This window comes from Fringilla coelebs (genome assembly GCF_963513975.1).
Source record: "Fringilla coelebs genome assembly, chromosome: 23".
NCBI lineage: Eukaryota > Metazoa > Chordata > Aves > Passeriformes > Fringillidae > Fringilla > Fringilla coelebs.
This window is the reverse complement of record NC_140049.1, coordinates 2,806,929-2,823,251: the sequence shown is the minus strand read 5'-3', so window position 1 is coordinate 2,823,251 and position 16,323 is coordinate 2,806,929. Positions and strand designations below refer to the sequence as shown.

The 16,323-nt window shown below is 59.1% G+C and overlaps 1 protein-coding gene across 1 annotated transcript; it reads left to right on the top strand.

The window, feature by feature from the left end:
• Window positions 1–882: 882 nt before the first annotated feature.
• ETNK2 (ethanolamine kinase 2) lies at window positions 883–14,784 on the top strand (the record flags this gene model as incomplete). Its single annotated transcript, XM_084220625.1, has 8 exons — window positions 883–1,095; window positions 6,233–6,492; window positions 7,318–7,455; window positions 9,304–9,446; window positions 10,638–10,721; window positions 12,230–12,399; window positions 12,959–13,032; window positions 13,881–14,784. The coding sequence occupies 8 exons, from the start codon at window positions 883–885 to the stop codon at window positions 13,951–13,953; spliced, it is 1,155 nt and encodes a 384-aa protein (XP_084076751.1). The 3' UTR covers window positions 13,954–14,784.
• Between the last annotated feature and the right edge of the window lie 1,539 nt (window positions 14,785–16,323).

The following is a 16,323-nucleotide window of genomic DNA, read 5'->3' as shown; positions in this document are numbered from 1 at the left end:
GCCCGGAGCTCTGGGGGCTGGAGCGCATCCCGTGCGTGGCTCCTCATCCTCTGTAACCCCAAAGGAGGGGCTGGGGGCTGCGCGGAGCCCCCCGGGGCGGGTGCAGCGGATGGATGGGTGGGCATTGGGGTGCGGGGTGTGGCGGGGGCGGTGCCGGTCCCGGTGCGGATCCTCCGGGGTGGCTTTGGGGTTCCGGGAATGGATGGGGAAGGCACCGGCAGCAGGTGCGGAGGGGGGATCTCGGTGCGGCGGCGGCTGCCGGGGGCAGATGAGAGGGAATGGGTGCGGGAGGCACCGACAGCAGCTGCGGCAGAGCGGGGTCTTGGTCCTGGTTCCGGTGCCGGCGGGGCGGGGCTCCGCTGCCCAGGACGCCGTGGATGGGATGCCCCGTCCCGGTGCGGATCCCTTGCCCAGGATGCGGTCCCGGTCGGGCGCTGGGGTCCCGGTGCGGGTGGGATGCCGGTCCGCTGATACCGGTGCGGGCGGGGCGCGGATCCGCTGCTCAGGTCCCGGTGCGGGTCCGCTGATGCCGGTGCGGATCGGGTGCGGGTGCGGCGCCCGGGTCTCGGTGTGCGGGGGATGCGGGTCCCTCCCTGCCAGGGATGCCGGTCCCGGTAGGATGCCGGTCCCTGCCCGCGGTACCGGTGCCAGTAGGATGTGGACCCGCTGCCCGGGATGCCGGTGCCGGTAGGATGAGGATGCCCTGCCCGCAGTGCCGGTCCCGGTAGGATGCGGGTCCCTGCCCCCCGTGCCGGTGGCGGTGCCGGTGCGGGCGCTGCCGCCGCTGCCGGGGAGGCGGGCGGGAGGCGGGCCGGTGACTCATGGCTTCCCAACGGCGGCGGCTCCTCCCCGCGGCCGCCGGCCCCGCGCAGCCCCCGGCACATGGGCCGCGGCTCCGGCAGCGCGGAGCTGGCCATGGCCGCACCGCCCGCCCGCTGCCCCGACTGCCCGGGGCCGGAGCGGGGGGGCGGCGGCGGGACCCCCGCCGTGCCACACCTCGGCATTGCGGTGGACGAGGGGGACGTGCTGCCCGGGGCGCTGCGGATCGTGCGGCGGCTGAGACCCGCCTGGGAGCCGGCCACGGTGAAGACCAAGGTACGGCGGGGACCGTGAGCCGGCACCCCGCGAACCGGCGGCCGCTCTCACCGGGGATCGCCCGGTGGGGCTGCGGAGCCCGGCTGGGGGGCGGTTGTGGGGTTCTCGGGTCTGTCTGAGCGGGCTGCGGTGCTCACCCCGGCGGGGTGTGGGGGCAGCTCAAGGGGGGTTGTGGGGCTCAGCCTGGGGGTTACGGGGTCTGTCCTAGGGAGGTTTTGGGGCTCAGCCTGGGGGCTGTAGGGTTTAACCCGGGGGTTCCCGGATCTGTTCGAGGAGGAATGTGGGGTTCACCCAAGGGGCGCCGTGGGGTTCACTCCCGCGGGGCTGTGGGGTTCACCATGGAGGGCTGTAGGACCTGCCCCAGAGGATGTGACACCCCGTACCCCCACCCCTGGGTCTCCCCTCTGCGCCCAGAGCATGACCGAAGGTTCAGCAGCAGTGCAAAGGCATGACACCCCCATCGCACCCCCCCACACGAGGTTCAGAGACCCCTGGGGTGGTCAGCGAGCGGTGGCAGTGGGTACAAAAGTGTCCCCAGGCTGGCTGCCGAGGGGTGCCCGCAGGAGCGGCCGCTCCCGGGAGCCGCTCTTGTTCGGGATATTTGTCGTCTCCCACATTTCCCGGGCTGCGTGGGCTGAGCCCCACTTCAGGTGGGAGCTGGACACCAGTCCCGGGCTCCTGGCGCGGAACAGGGCTCGGCTGTGCGGGGCTGCCAGGGCTTTGCTGGGAGAGCCGGACCGGCGTGGGAATCGCTCCGGCCAGGGCTGGGGTGACACAGGCTGGTGGCGCCGGTGCCCTCGGCCGTGCCCTGGCACTGGGCACCGGAGCGTGGAGGGGCCGTGGCTGCGTGCCCTTAAACGTCTGCACGTGAGCGAGTGTCCCCTCGGAAGGCACACGCTTCCCGTCATTAAAAATGTATTAATAGCCAAGTGTAATTAAATACAAGAAGCTGCAGGAAAAGCCATCTGAAAGGGCAGATGGCAGCGGGCAGGAAGCTGGGAGTTGGAGTTTGCCGGGGCAGGAAATGTCTCGCTCTGCTCGCAGAGCTCGGTGGTTGTGGAGGGACCCCGGCTCTGCGGTATCCAGGCTCCGCAGGGGTCGGTGTTCCGCAGCAGCTCGGGTGTGCGGGCGTGTGTTTTTAATTTAAAAAAAGAAAGGGGAAAAAAAAAAAAAACACTCAGGAGTTGAGGGAAAACCATCCAGTTGTGTTTCCCTCGGTTGCTTTCCCTCCTCCCGCGTTTCCCCTCGCAGGAGCCGCTTGGGATGGGATGGAGCGGGCCAGGGGCCTCAGCTGGTTCCCATTAGCGATCCCATTCCCTGCCCGGTGCCCTGGAGCGCTGCCCCGTTCCCAGCACCTCGCGGGGGCTGTACCAGGCTGTGCCGGTGGCTCGGGAAAATCTCCCGGAGCTCAGGAGCGCAGCAAGAAGGATCTGGGAGCTCGGGGCTGCCCTGCCGTGAGCTCCCGGTTGTGCCCGCTTCCCAGAGCTCCTGCTCCTCATCCCTGAGGAATGTCTGTGCAGCTGAGTCAGCTCCCCACGCTCCCAGGGAAGCACAAACTCCTCCGTCCGTCCGTCCATCCATCCATACACCCCTCATCCATCCTTTCATTCATCCATCCATGGATTCCATCCATCCATCCATAGATTGCATCCACCTATCCATGGATTCCATCCATCCATGCATCCATGCATCCATGCATCCATCCATACACCCCTCATCCATCCATCCATCCATCCATCCATCCATCCATCCATCCATGGATTCCATCCATCCATCCATAGATTGTATCCATCTATCCATGGATTCCATCCATCCATGCATCCATCCATGCATCCATGTATTCCATCCATCCATCCATCCATCCATCCATAGATTGCATCCATCTATCCATGGATTCCATCCATCCATCCATCCATCCATCCATCCATCCATCCATCCATCCATCCACCCCTCATCCATCCTTCCATCCATCCATCCATGGATTCCATCCATCCATAGATTCCATCCATCCATCCATCCATCCATCCATCCATCCATCCATCCATCCATTCATCCATCCCTCAGCCAGAGATGACAGCGGCAGCCGTGCGAGGTTTGCCGTGCAGGGTTGGACGTTTTTAGCCTGGATTTGGTGACAAGTTTCCCCTGCTGGTGGCCAGCCCAGGCTGGGGGTGCTGGGGCAGTGTCACGTTGATGTTTTGGGAATGCTGAGGGGTTCTCCTGGCAGGTGAAGCACCAGCAGTTGGATTTGGCTGCCTCACCCCGGCGCTTTGGCACAGGACGCGCTTTGCGTTTAATCCCTGCAAAGTTCACGGAGTGTCACTCCTCCCCTCTGTCCCTGCCGCCACCCGGCTGCAGGAGGGAAGGATCTGAGGTGGCAGCAAGGTGGCTGCAGCCTGGATCCACAGGGAACAGCACCAGGGATCCCCCAGGCAGCCACTGCCACCCTTGGGAGCCACCCCCAAACCCAGCGAGTCCCCGCGGGTCACCCAGGAGCCACGTGTGCGTCTCCAGAGTCAGTGGCCTGGAATTCAGGGGGGATAAGGCTCAATAATCCCATTAAACCTGCTGGAAAGGGCTGCCTGGGCTGTGGGGCAGCAAAACAAAGCAGCACCGAGGATTTGACTCCGTGTGGAGCCGCTCACCTGTGGCTGAGCCGCGTGTGGTTCGTGGTGACACCTGCACGGACAGGATGTGACATTTCTGCTGCCTGAATTTCCAACCTCTGAGGCCTGGCAGGATGAGAGGAGGAAAGAGCTGAGCCCCAGGGTGAAACCCAGATTATCAGCTTGGGGAAAAGCAGCTTGAGCAAGCTTGGCCACGGCTGAGGGGCAGCACCCCTGAGGATGGGGCTGCAGCCTCGCCCTGCTCACCCAAAATCCAGCTGTGGAATGGGGGTGTCAGCCCTGTCTGGCTTGGATGGTCTCATTCCAGTGCCTGGAGTCTCCCTCGGGGAGCCCTATATATAGGAACCCTATAGGGGAGCGTGGGTTGCTGAGTGGGATGTCTAAAATTATCCGTCCCATCCCTGAGCTGCGCGGCTGCCGGAGCAGGAGCCCTCTCCCCGCTCCTGCTCCAGTTCCTCCATCCCACAGGAGTGAGGGAATCATTCCCAGGGGGAGCCACAGCACCCCAGAGTGCCCAGTTTGGAGCTGGGCAGTGGGACAGGGGTTTCTTGTGGGGTGACAGAGCCCCAAACCCCCTCCGTGCCCTGGAAGTGCCCAAAATCCCAGCGGGATGGGGGAATCACTTCCAGAGGGAGCTGCAGCACTCTGGAGCTGGCACAGGGACAACAGGGCAGGGAATTCCTCTGGGGTGACACATTCCCAAACCCCCTCAGTGCCCTGGAAGTGCCCCAAATCCCAGCGGGATGAAGGAATCATTCCCACGGAGACCCTCAACACCCCGGAGTGCCCAGCTTGGAGCTGGCACGGGGGACAATGGGGGTGATTTCCCACCGAGTGACACGTCCCTAAATCCCCTCGGCGCCCCCGCGGTTCCCCAAAATCTTGGCAGGATGAAGGAATCCTGTCCAGCGGGAGCTGCAGCACCCCGGGGCTGGCACGGGGACAAGGGGACAGCGGTTTTCTATAGGGTGACACATCCCCAAACCCCCTCGGGCGCCCCGGAGGTGCCCAAATCCCCGGCAGCAGCCCCGGCATGTGCGCGGGCAGGCGGCCAAGGCGGAGCGCCGGGAGAACAAAACTCCCTTTCCATCTGCGAGGAGCCATCAGGGAGCGGTGACACGAGATGTCCCCAGCAGCGACGTCCCCGCCTATCAGCGCCCCGGCCCGCGGGGAGGGTCGGAGGAGGGCGTGGGGGGTGGTGTTTGCTCCGGCCTTGTTTTCTGCCTCGTTGGGTGGTTTATTTATTTATTATATATATTTTTTTTAATTTCGTGCCAATTGACGCTGATTCCCCCGCCCCCGGGAGGCATTCCCGTGCCAAGCCTGCTGGTGGCACATCTGGCCTGAGCTGTCCCTGAGATATCCCTGAGCTGTTCCAGGTGAAATTAGCAGGATTTTCACCCAAACTACCCCTTCTGCCTGCAGAGCTGCCCCTGAGCTGCTCCCAGGTGAAATTAGCAGGATTTCCACCCAAACCACCCCTTTTGCCTGCAGAGCTGTTCCTGAGATATCCCTGAGCTCTTCCAGGTGAAAAATAACAGGATTTTCACTCAAACCACCCCTTCTGCCTGCAGAGGTTGTTCCTGAACTGTTCCTGATATGTTCCTGAGCAGTTCCACATGAAAAATAACAGAATTTCCACCCAAACCACCACTTCTGCTTGCAGAGTTGTTCCTGAGCTCCCATGTGAAAAATAACAGGGTTTTTACCCAAACCACCACCTCTGCCTGTAGAGCTGCTCCTGAGATATCCCTGAGCTCTTCCATGTGAAAAATAACAGGGTTTTTACCCAAACCACCACCTCTGCTTGCAGAGGTGTTCCTGAGCTGTTCCAGGTGAAATTAGCAGGATTTCCACCCAAACCACCCCTTCTGCTTGCAGAGTTGTTCCTGAGTTGCTCCCAAGTGAAAAATAACAGGGTTTTTACCCAAACCACCCCTTCTGCCTGCAGAGCTGCTCCTGAGTTGCTCCCAGGTGAAAAATAGTAGGATTTTCACCCAAACCACCACCTCTGCCCGCAGAATTGTTCCTGAGATGTTCCTGATATGTTCCTGAGCTGTTCCAGATGAAAAATGATAGAATTTCCACCCAAACCACCACTTCTGCTTGCAGAGCTGCTCCTGAGTTGCTCCTAGGTGAAAAATAACAGAGTTTTCACCCAAACCACCACCTCTGCCTGCAGAGCTGTCCCTGAGATATCCCTGAGCTGCTCCCAGGTGAAATTAGCAGGATTTCCACCCAAACCACCCCTTCTGCTTGCAGAGCTGCCCCTGAGATACTCCCAGGTGAAATTATCAAGATTTTCACCCAAACCATCCCTTCTGCCAGCAGAGCCCTGAACCTCAGCCCTCCCAAACCCATCTCCTCCCTCGGGAGTTTTCCTGGCTGCGCCGCCTCGCTCCTTTTCCTCATTCTTGCCACTCCCACGAGGTTTTCCCACGGGTGGGAAGCAGACACGGGGTCCCCCCTGTCCCCACCCTGTCACCCCCACCGTGTCTGTCCCCACCCAGCTCTTCACTGACGGCATCACCAACAAGCTGGTGGCGTGCTACACGGACGATGGCATGGCAGACGCGCTGCTGGTGCGGGTGTACGGCAGGAAAACCGAGCTGCTGGTGGACAGGGAGACGGAGCTGAGGAATTTCCAGGTGCTCCGAGCCCACGGCTGCGCCCCCGAGCTCTACTGCGCCTTCCAGAACGGGCTCTGCTACCAATTCCTGCCGGGAATCGCCCTGGGACCCGACCACGTCAGGGATCCCCACATCTTCAGGTGGGTGGGGTGTTCTGCTGGCATCTGGGGGTTCTTCCCTCCCAGTTTTTCTCACAATTTTTTGGGGTTTGTTCTGTGTTTTCTGCTCTTCCCTGATTGCCGTGGGTGGGGGTCACTGGTGGGCACAGTCCTGGGGTAAATGGGTCAAACTGCAGCCAGAGTTGTCAAAATTGCCAAATCTCTAATTTTTATCAGGTTTTGGTGAAGAGAGGTTTCCTGGGAAGTTGGAATTATACTTTCCTGGGAAATTGGAATTAAAGTTTCCCTGGGAAACTGGAATTAAATTTTCCTGGGAAGCTGGAATTAAGGTTCTCTGGGAAACTGGAATTAAATTTTCCTGGGAAACTGGAATTAAATTTTCCTGGAAAACTGGAATTAAGGTTCTCTGGGAAGCCAGAATTAAATTTTCCTGGGAAAGTGGAATTAAGATTTCCTGGGAAGCTGGAATTAAAGTTTCCTGGGAAACTGGAATGAAATTTTCCTGGGAAACTGGAATTAAGGTTCTCTGGGAAGCCAGAATTAAATTTTCCTGGGAGTTGGAATTAAAGTTTCCTGGGAAGTTGGAATTAAGGTTTCCTGGGAAGCTGCAATTCCTCTGGAAGCAGAGTTTAGGGCTGAATTTACCCCGAAAATGGCAATTCTGGAACGCTTCCAAGGCCGATCCCTGACGTGGGATGATGGCTCAGCTGTGCCAACCCCGTGCTTGAAGCAGGATTCTCAGGGAATCCCCCTGAAGACACCCCCAGAGCTCTTCTGGGGATTTTGCCAGGGGGGATTTTGGGGATCTGGGGTCACCCCTCACCCTTCTCCTCTGCTCCACGCCAGGCTGGTGGCCCGGGAGATGGCCCGAGTCCACGCCATCCACGCCAACGGGAGCCTCCCCCGGCCCATCCTGTGGCAGAAGCTGCACAAATACCTCAGCCTGGTGAAGACAGAGCTCAGCCCAAAGGTATCCAACGCCAGGTAAAGGCAGAGGGATCCCACAGAGCCAGGCTCTGCCTCGGGCACCCCCTGCCCACCCTCTGGGGCCGAGGTTCCCAGGTAAAGCCTCTGCGAGGGTCTGGGGTTGGATTTGGGGCTGGGTCCCTCTCAGAGCAGCTCCTGCCCCTTCCTGCTGCCACTTTGGGGGGGATTTCAGCTTTTTTTGGTGCTCTGGGATGTGTCTGTGCAGGATCCAGCTGGAGCCACAGCCTCCCACTGCTGGAACAATCCTCCTCCCAGGAGATTAAACCCGAGCTCAAGCCTTGCTGAGCTGGCGATTAACTCTAAAAATTAAACCGCACAATTCTCACTTCCAACCCACCCATCCCGCTTTTTGGGGTGTCTGGGAAGGATGGGGACAGCCCCAAGAGGCGCGGGAGGTGAACGAACCCCGGGCAGGGCAATGATTAACCCGGGGCAGGAGCCAGCCGGGCTTTTCTCAGCCGCGGGCAGACTTTACCCACCCTGCGCCTTCCTCGCGGCCAATTAGGCAATCATTAACGAGCTTCTCTTCTTGGAACCTCTCCTGAGGTCACCGCCGGGCTGCCAGAGTCCAAAACATCCCCGGGGTGGATTTGGGGGGGTGGGCGTGGGGGTTTTGGGGACGAGGGACACGCTGAGGCTGAGGTGTGGTGCCTGCCTGGCTACCAAACCTGTCCCCTGCCCAAAACCAGCCCCGCTTTGTGTCATTAGTGGGGTCGCTTTGTGTCATTAGTGGGGTCGCTTTGTGTCATTAGTGGGGTCGCTTTGTAGCGGGGTCGTTTGTAAGGCTAGAGAGAGGGAAATTCTGCCCCTGAGCCCCAAGGAAAGCGCTGGAAATCAGGGAAGAGCAATTCTGCTCCCGTGGCCCCGGGGAAATTCTGGAAACTGGGAAAATTCTGCTCCTGTGGCCCCGGGGAAGTGCTGGAAGTCAAGGGAGAGCAATTCTGCTCCTGTGGCCTCGGGGAAGCGCTGGAAGTTGGGGAAATTCTGGAATTTGAGGAAATTCTGCCCCCGAGCCTCCAGGGAAATGCTGGAAGTTGGGGAAAATTCTGGAATTTGGGGAAATTCTGCCCCTGAGCCTCCAGGAAAGCTCTGGAAACTGGGGAACCGCCACCCCCGAGCCCCAGGCCGGCTCCCCGAGAGCAGCGGCGATGCCACCCTGTCCCTTTTGTCCCCTGGGGCAGCCTCCCGATGCCACCCTGTCCCTTTTGTCCCCCTGGGCAGCCTCCCGATGCCACCCTGTCCCTTTTGTCCCCTGGGGCAGCCTCCCGATGCCACCCTGTCCCTTTTGTCCCCCACCATGTCCCTTTTGTCCCCTGGGGCAGCCTCCCGATGCCACCCTGTCCCTTTTGTCCCCCACCCTGTCCCTTCTGTCCCCTCGGGCAGCCTCCCGATGCCACCCTGTCCCTTTTGTCCCCCACCCTGTCCCTTCTGTCCCCTGGGCAGCCTCCCGATGCCCCCACCCTGTCCCTTTTGTCCCCTCGGGCAGCCTCCCGATGCCATCTTGTCCCTTTCGTCCCCTTGGCCTTGGGCAGCCTCCCGATGCCACCCTGTCTCTTTTGTCCCCTTGGGCAGTCTCCCGATGCCGCCCTGTCCCTTTTGTCCCCTGGGGCAGCCTCCCGACGCCACCCTGTCCCTTTTGTCCCCCACCCTGTCCTTTTGTCCCCCTGGGCAGCCTCCCGATGCCACCCTGTCCCCTGGGGCAGCCTCCCGATGCCATCCTGTCCCTTTTGTCCCCCACCCTGTCCCTTTTGTCCCCCACCCTGTCCCTTTTGTCCCCTGGGGCAGCCTCCCGACGCCACCCTGTCCCTTTTGTCCCCCACCCTGTCCCTTTTGTCCCCTCGGCAGCCTCCCGCGGGACGTGCCCAGCCCCGAGGCGCTGGAGCAGGAGCTGGCGTGGATGGAGGGGACGCTGTCGCAGCTGGGGTCCCCCGTGGTGCTGTGCCACAACGACCTCCTGTGCAAGAACATCATCTACGACAGGACACGAGGTGTGTGTGTGTGTCCCCGGGGGTGGCCTTGGGGGTGGCACTGCCACCAAGAGCAGAGTGATTCTGTGCAGGTGGTTCTGCTGTCAGGGGGACGGACCCAAATCTGACGCTAAACAGATTTTTATCCTTATAGAACTGAGTATTAATTATTAAGTTTATGTTGTTCTGTTGTACACATTGATTTCATCCTTGTAATTTCATTCAAACATAGTTTCTCATGATTCTTGTTGCAATCAAGCAATAATTATATCTGATTATCAAATTATCATTGCATTTAACAGTCAGGTCATTGATCATATTTATACGAGAAATAAATATATTTTAATATAAATAAAGCATACTTATAATGATAAATAAATATATTTTATATAAATAATATCTATATGATAAATATGGTCATATTTAATATTTAAATATGTAAATTAAATAGTTAATTTTAATTACTTTAAATATTATCATATTTACCCTATATATAATAAATATAATAAATATAATATAATAAATATAATATAATATACATAATATAATATAATTAATATAATATAATATAAGCATATTTATCATGTATAATTTATAATATCATACAATAATTTCATTTATCACAGTCATTAAATCATTATACAGGTGCAGTGTTGCATGATCCAGTAAAACCCAACATTTTTAAAGTAATTTTAATTACTTTAAATATGATCATATTTACCCTATATAGAATAGAATAGAATAGAATAGAATAGAATAGAATAGAATAGAATATATGTAATATATAAAAATATTATAATTATATAATATATTATTATATAATGTATTATATATTATAATAATATAACAATAATATTCTAATATAATATACTATGATATATTATATTATATTATATTATATTATATTATATTATATTATATTATATATTATATTATATTATATTATATTATATTATATTATATTATATTATATTATATTATATTATATTATATTATATTATCGTGTATAATTTACAATACCATACAATAATTTCATTTATCACGGTCATTAAATCATTATACAGGCGCAGTTTCACACAATCCAGCAAACCCCAACATTTTCCCAGAACCCACCAGTTTCTTCCCAACTCCCCTGCACATCCCACGATTTTTGGGACATTTCCTCCCGGTCCTGTCCCCCCGGTGTCCCCAGCGCTGTTTCTGTCCCCGCAGAGCGCGTGCGCTTCATCGACTACGAGTACACGGGCTACAACTACCAGGCCTTCGACATCGGCAACCACTTCAACGAGTTCGCAGGTGGGGAGACCCCGGGGACCCCCAGAGCGACCCCGGGGACCCCCAGAGTGACCCCGGGGACCCCCAGAGCGACCCCGGAGACCCCCAGAGTGACCCCAGGGACCCCCAGAGCGACCCCAGGGACCCCCAGAGCGACCCCGGGGACCCCCAGAGTGACCCCGGGGACCCCCAGAGCGACCCCAGGGACCCCCAGAGCGACCCCGGGGACCCCCAGAGCGACCCCAGGGACCCCCAGAGCGACCCCGGGGACCCCCAGAGTGACCCCGGGGACCCCCAGAGCGACCCCGGGGACCCCCAGAGCGACCCCGGGGCGTCCCCAGGGCTGGCACGGGACGGGAGCTGTCCCCGGTCACGTACTGGGAAAGGGGGGGGGCTGCTACTGGGAATTCCCAGTTTCATACTGGGAAATGGGGTGTCCCGTTACTGGGAAATGGGGTGTCCCTGGTACTGGGAAATGCGGTGTCCCGTTATTGGGAATTCCCAGTTTCATACTGGGAAATGGAGTGTCCCTGTTACTGGGAATTCCCAGTTTCATACTGGGAAATGGGGTGTTCCCATTCCTGGGAAATGGGGTGTTCCCATTATTGGGAAATGGGGTGTCCCTGGTACTGGGAAATGGGGTGTCCCATTACTGGGAAATGGGGTGTTCCCATTACTGGGATATGGGGTGTTCCTGTTATTGGGAATTCCCAGTCTCATACTGGGAAATGGGGTGTCCCTTGTACTGGGAAATGGGGTGTTCCTGTTACTGGGAAATGGGGTGTTCCCATTACTGGGAATTCCCAGTTTTATACTGGGAAATGGGGTGTTCTTGTCACTGGGATGGAGGAGGGAGTTGTCCCCAGCCCCATACTGGGAAATGGGGGGTGCCTGTTACTGGGAAATGGGGTGTCCCTGGTACTGGGAATTCCCAGTTTCATACTGGGAAATGGGGTGTTCTTGTCACTGGGATGGAGGAGGGAGTTGTCCCCAGTCCCATACCGGGAAATGGGGTTTCCCTGTTACTGGGATGGAGGACGGAGTTTTATTCCCAGTCCCATACTGGGAAATGGGGTTTCCCTGTTACTGGGATGGAGGACAGAGTTTCATTCCCAGTCTTGGGGTGGGAAATGGGGTGTCCCCATCCCTGGGATGGCGGAGGGAGTTGCATTCCCAGTCCCATGTTGGAAAACGGGGCTGCCCGGGCATCTCCTGATCCCTGGGGATGGAGGAGGGAGTTGAATCCCCAACCCCACGATGGCAAACGGGGCCTGCCCATCCCATGGAGGAGGGAGCTGCACCCCAAATCCCACAGCAGGAAATGGGGCTGCCTGTGGTCACAGCAGGGTCCCTGCTGCCCTTGGCCACCCCGATTCCCCCGGGGTGCCAATCCTGGCTCCTCACCCCGAGGGCCAGCAGCCGATCCCGGGTTTGTGCCCGGCTGGGGTTGTGCTCTCCTCGCTTTGCCGTGGAGAACCCGATCCCTCCCTGTCCCCTCACGTCCCCCCCGTGTCCCCCCATGTCCCCAGGTGTGAAGGAGGTGGATTATGGCCTCTACCCCAGCAAGGAGACGCAGCTGCAGTGGCTGCACTCCTACCTGCAGGCCTACAAGGAGCTCACCCAGGGCCAGCCAGGTGACAGCCAGGTGTCCCAGGAGGAGCTGGAGACCCTCTACGTGCAAGTGAACAAGTTCTCCTTGGTGAGTGAGGAGGAGGAAGGACCCAGCCTTGCTGAAAACACCCCAGGGGATGAGGCAGGGAGGGAGTTCTCCGCTCTTGGGCTTCCAGGTGACCTGGCCAGCACCAGGTGCCAGCCTGAGGGCTTGGGGACATCAGGGACAGGCTGTGCCACAGGGCCTCAGGGAGGCTGAGCCCCCGGGCAAGGTCACAGGGGTGTGTTGGGGACAGCTGTGCCCGACAGGGTGGCCTTGGGCAGCCCTTCAGAGGGGTCAGGCACGGCTGCAGTGAGGAAATCCTCTTTGCTGGCTGCCAGGGACGGCCCCAGTCGATTTTCTGGAAATTTCGGGTGAAATATTCTCTGTTTTCCCGGGAGGGCAGCGCAGGGGGGGCACCCCATGTTCAGCACCCTCCCTGCTGCCATCCCTCGCTCCAGCTCCAGCTCCAGCCGGGAGCAGCCTCTGGAGGGCACAAAAATCCCACAGTGGGTCCCTGTCCTGTCCTTGTCACAGCCCTGGGGATTGGGGTGCGGGGTTTTCTGTCCCCATGGGTGTCCCCTGATCCTTGCTCTGCCCCTTGCAGGCGTCCCACTTCCTCTGGGCCTGCTGGGGCCTGATCCAGGACAAATATTCCACCATAGACTTTAATTTCTTACGGTGAGTGAGAAATTAAATGGGAAATGGGCCGAGAGGGAGGAGCCCGGGGAGGGTCCTGGGGAGGATCCCGGGGGTCCCTGGGGAGGATCTTGGCAATTCCTGGGGAGAATCCTGGAGAAGATCCCAGGGAAGATCCTGGGGAGGATCTCAGCTGTCCCTGTGGAGGATCCAGGGGAAGATCCCAGTGGTCCCTGGGGAGGATCCCGGGGGTCCCTGGGGAGGATCCTGGCAATTCCTGGGGAGAATCCTGGGGAAGATCCTGGTGGTCCCTGGGGAGGATCTTGGGGAAGATCCAAGGGAAGATCCTGGTGGTCCCTGGGGAGGATCCTGGGGGTTCCTTGGGAGGATCCTGGCAATTCCTGGGGAGAATCCTGGTGATCCCTGGGGAGGATCCCACAGAAGATCCTGGGGAGGATCTTGGCTGTCCCTGGGGAGGATCCTGAGGCAGATCCCAGGGAAGATCCTGGTAGTCCCTGGGGAGGATCTTGGCAATTCCTGGGGAGAATCCTGGCGATCCCTGAGGAAGATCCTGGGGAGGATCCTGGGGAAGATCCCAGGAAAGATCCTGGGGAGGATCTCAGCTGTCCCTCGGGAGGATCCTGGGGAAGATCCTGGTGGTCCCTGGGGAGAATCTCGGGGAGGATCCCAGGGAAGATCCTGGCAGTGCCCCAGGAGGATCCCAGTGATCCTGGGGAGGATCCTGGAGACGATCCTGAAGAAGATCCTGGCAGTGCCCGGGGAGGATCCCGGGGAAGATCTCAGCTGTCCCTGGGGAGGGTCCTGGCTGTCCCAGCGGACACGGGTGGCTCAGAGCCAGCCCTCCTCTCTCTCTCTCTCTCTCTTTACAGATATGCAAAGTTAAGGTTTAAACAGTACTTCAAGATGAAGCCGGTGGTCACAGCCCTGCAGGTCCCCAAGTAGGGGCCACCCCGAGCTCTCCTGTCCTGGCCGTGCCCTCGCGCTCCCCTTGCCCGTCCGCGGTGCCAGGGGGGACAAGGTGGCCCTGCCCCGGCCACCACCGCCCCCAGGAGAGCCTGGCCACCCCCAGACTGGACCATGAGATGCTGGAGAGGACCAGGGCCCCGGCGAGGCCCCAGCCACGCCAGGGAGCCTCACCACCGCCTTAAAGCCGAGCCCGCTCGGCCCCGCTGCCCGGCAGGTCCGTGCCCCTGCCACTGCTGCTCCTGCCTGGCACTGTCCCCTCCCCCTGCGCTGGCCCCGAGGGGGACACGGGGTCACCCCGGCCGCTCAGGGCCCCCAGAGCTGCCCCATTTTGGCTGCCCCACTGTCCCCTCTACCCTGCTGGGTGCCACCCCCAAAGCAGCGCTGTCCCAGGTCCCTGCTGGCCCCAGGGACAGGACCCTTGTCCCCAAGGGGTGGCAGCTGTGGGCGGAGGGGCAGGGCCAGCCGTGAGCCCCTGGCACCAGTGGGGTGCTGCTGGTGGGCACAGGGTGTCCCCACAGCTGCCCCCACTGTCCTTCCCCCCACCCCCAGCTCTGCCCTCAGGGTCAGGGGGGTGTGGTGACATCCAGGAGGGATCTGTCTTGCCTGTCCCCACCTCTGTCCTCCTCCTTTGGCCGTGTCCCCACCCCTGGCAGGAGGTGGCGCGGAGCTGCCCCCCTCCAGGACCGGGCACAGCTTCACCCCCCACCCCTGCCCTGCTGAGCCCCGTCCAGCTCCTGACAGCAATCAGGGCCCTGTGCCACCCCTGGTCGTGGGGACAAGGTGACTGTCCCTTCTCTGTGCACAGGGACCCCTCCTGTGCCCCCCCTGGCTGTGGAGACAAGGTGATTGTCCCTTCTCCGGGCACAGGGACCCCTCCTGTGCCCCCCCTGGCTGCGGGGACAAGGTGACTGTCCCTTCTCCGGGCACAGGGACCCCTCCTGTGCCCCCCCTGGCTGCGGGGACAAGGTGATTGTCCCTTCTCCGGGCACAGGCACCTCCCCCAGGTGGCCCCAGGGCTGCTGGCACGTCCGTGTTTGTCTCGGTGGGAAATAAAAGCTGCTGGTAGCTGGAATTTGGGGCTGGTGGATCTGGGGCTGGAGCAGGGGCAGCCTCCCCCCAGGGTCTGGGGGTGCTCCTGCCCCTTCTGTACCCCGAGATGTCCCCATCCAACCCTCACCCCCACCCTGGTGAAGCCCAGGCCCCTCTCTCTGCTCCAAAAAGTCACTTTTATTGTGCCAAGGGCCAGGGGGAGGAACGATTGTAAACAGGGATGTGAAATATACAGGTTAAGTTACTCGTCGTCTTATTAACAAAATAAAGCTCTATCTATATTTACAATCTTTTAAAAAACAAAATGAAACAACAACAGAAGAAAAAGAAATGGAAGAGAGACACAGGAAGAGCTGCAGCCGTGGGGAGGGGACACATCTGCTTCCAGTCCCTCTGCAGCACAGCCTGGCCCAGCCCTGGAGCTGGGACCCTTCCCCAGGGACCCCTTTCCATCCCCAAGGACCCCTGTCCTTCCCAGGGCCCCCTGTCCCTCACTGGGGACCCCTTTCCATCCCCAGGGACCCCCATCCCTCCCCGGGGAGTTGGGAATAAATAAAGCACTGACAAAGGGCAGGGGAGCAGGGAGGGGCTGCTGGGCAGGGCAGGGGCTGGAGGGATGTCCCCTGGGATAAAGGATGTCCCCACGGCAGTGTCCCCAGCACTGGAATGCTGGCGCTGCTGAGATTGGGATCCCCAGCCCGGCTTGGGGACAAGGGGACAGAGGGACAAGGGGACAGAGGCTGGCGCCCACTTGGTGCAGCCTCGAGCCCAGGTGGCCGCGGCTCCTGCGGTGTCCCCAGCATGGTGACAGCTCCTGCGGTGTCCCCAGCACACTGACAGCCCCCGCGGTGTCCCTAGCGCTGTCGCTGTCCCCGCGGTGTCCCAGGCTCGGGGCTGTTCCCGGCTCTGCCACACGGAGGTGCCGGAGCCCCGCGCACGGAGGGACAGCGGGGACACGGCCAGGGAGTGAGCGGCTGAGCACAGGGGGACACGGCACACGCACCTGGGCATGGCACACACCTGGGCACTGCCACACACCTGGGCATGGCACACACCTGGGCACTGCCACTCAGAGGGACACTGCACACTCACCTGGACACTGCCACACACCTGGGCACTGCCACTCAGAGGGACACTGCACACTCACCTGGACACCACACATGCACACCTGGACACCCCCAACTCTCACCTGGACACCCCCAAGCCCAGCCACACCCCAGCCCCTGGAAGAGGCTCTGACCACACCAAGCTCATTTTTCCTCACTGCTCCTTTTCCCCTCGCAGCCGTCCCTTCTC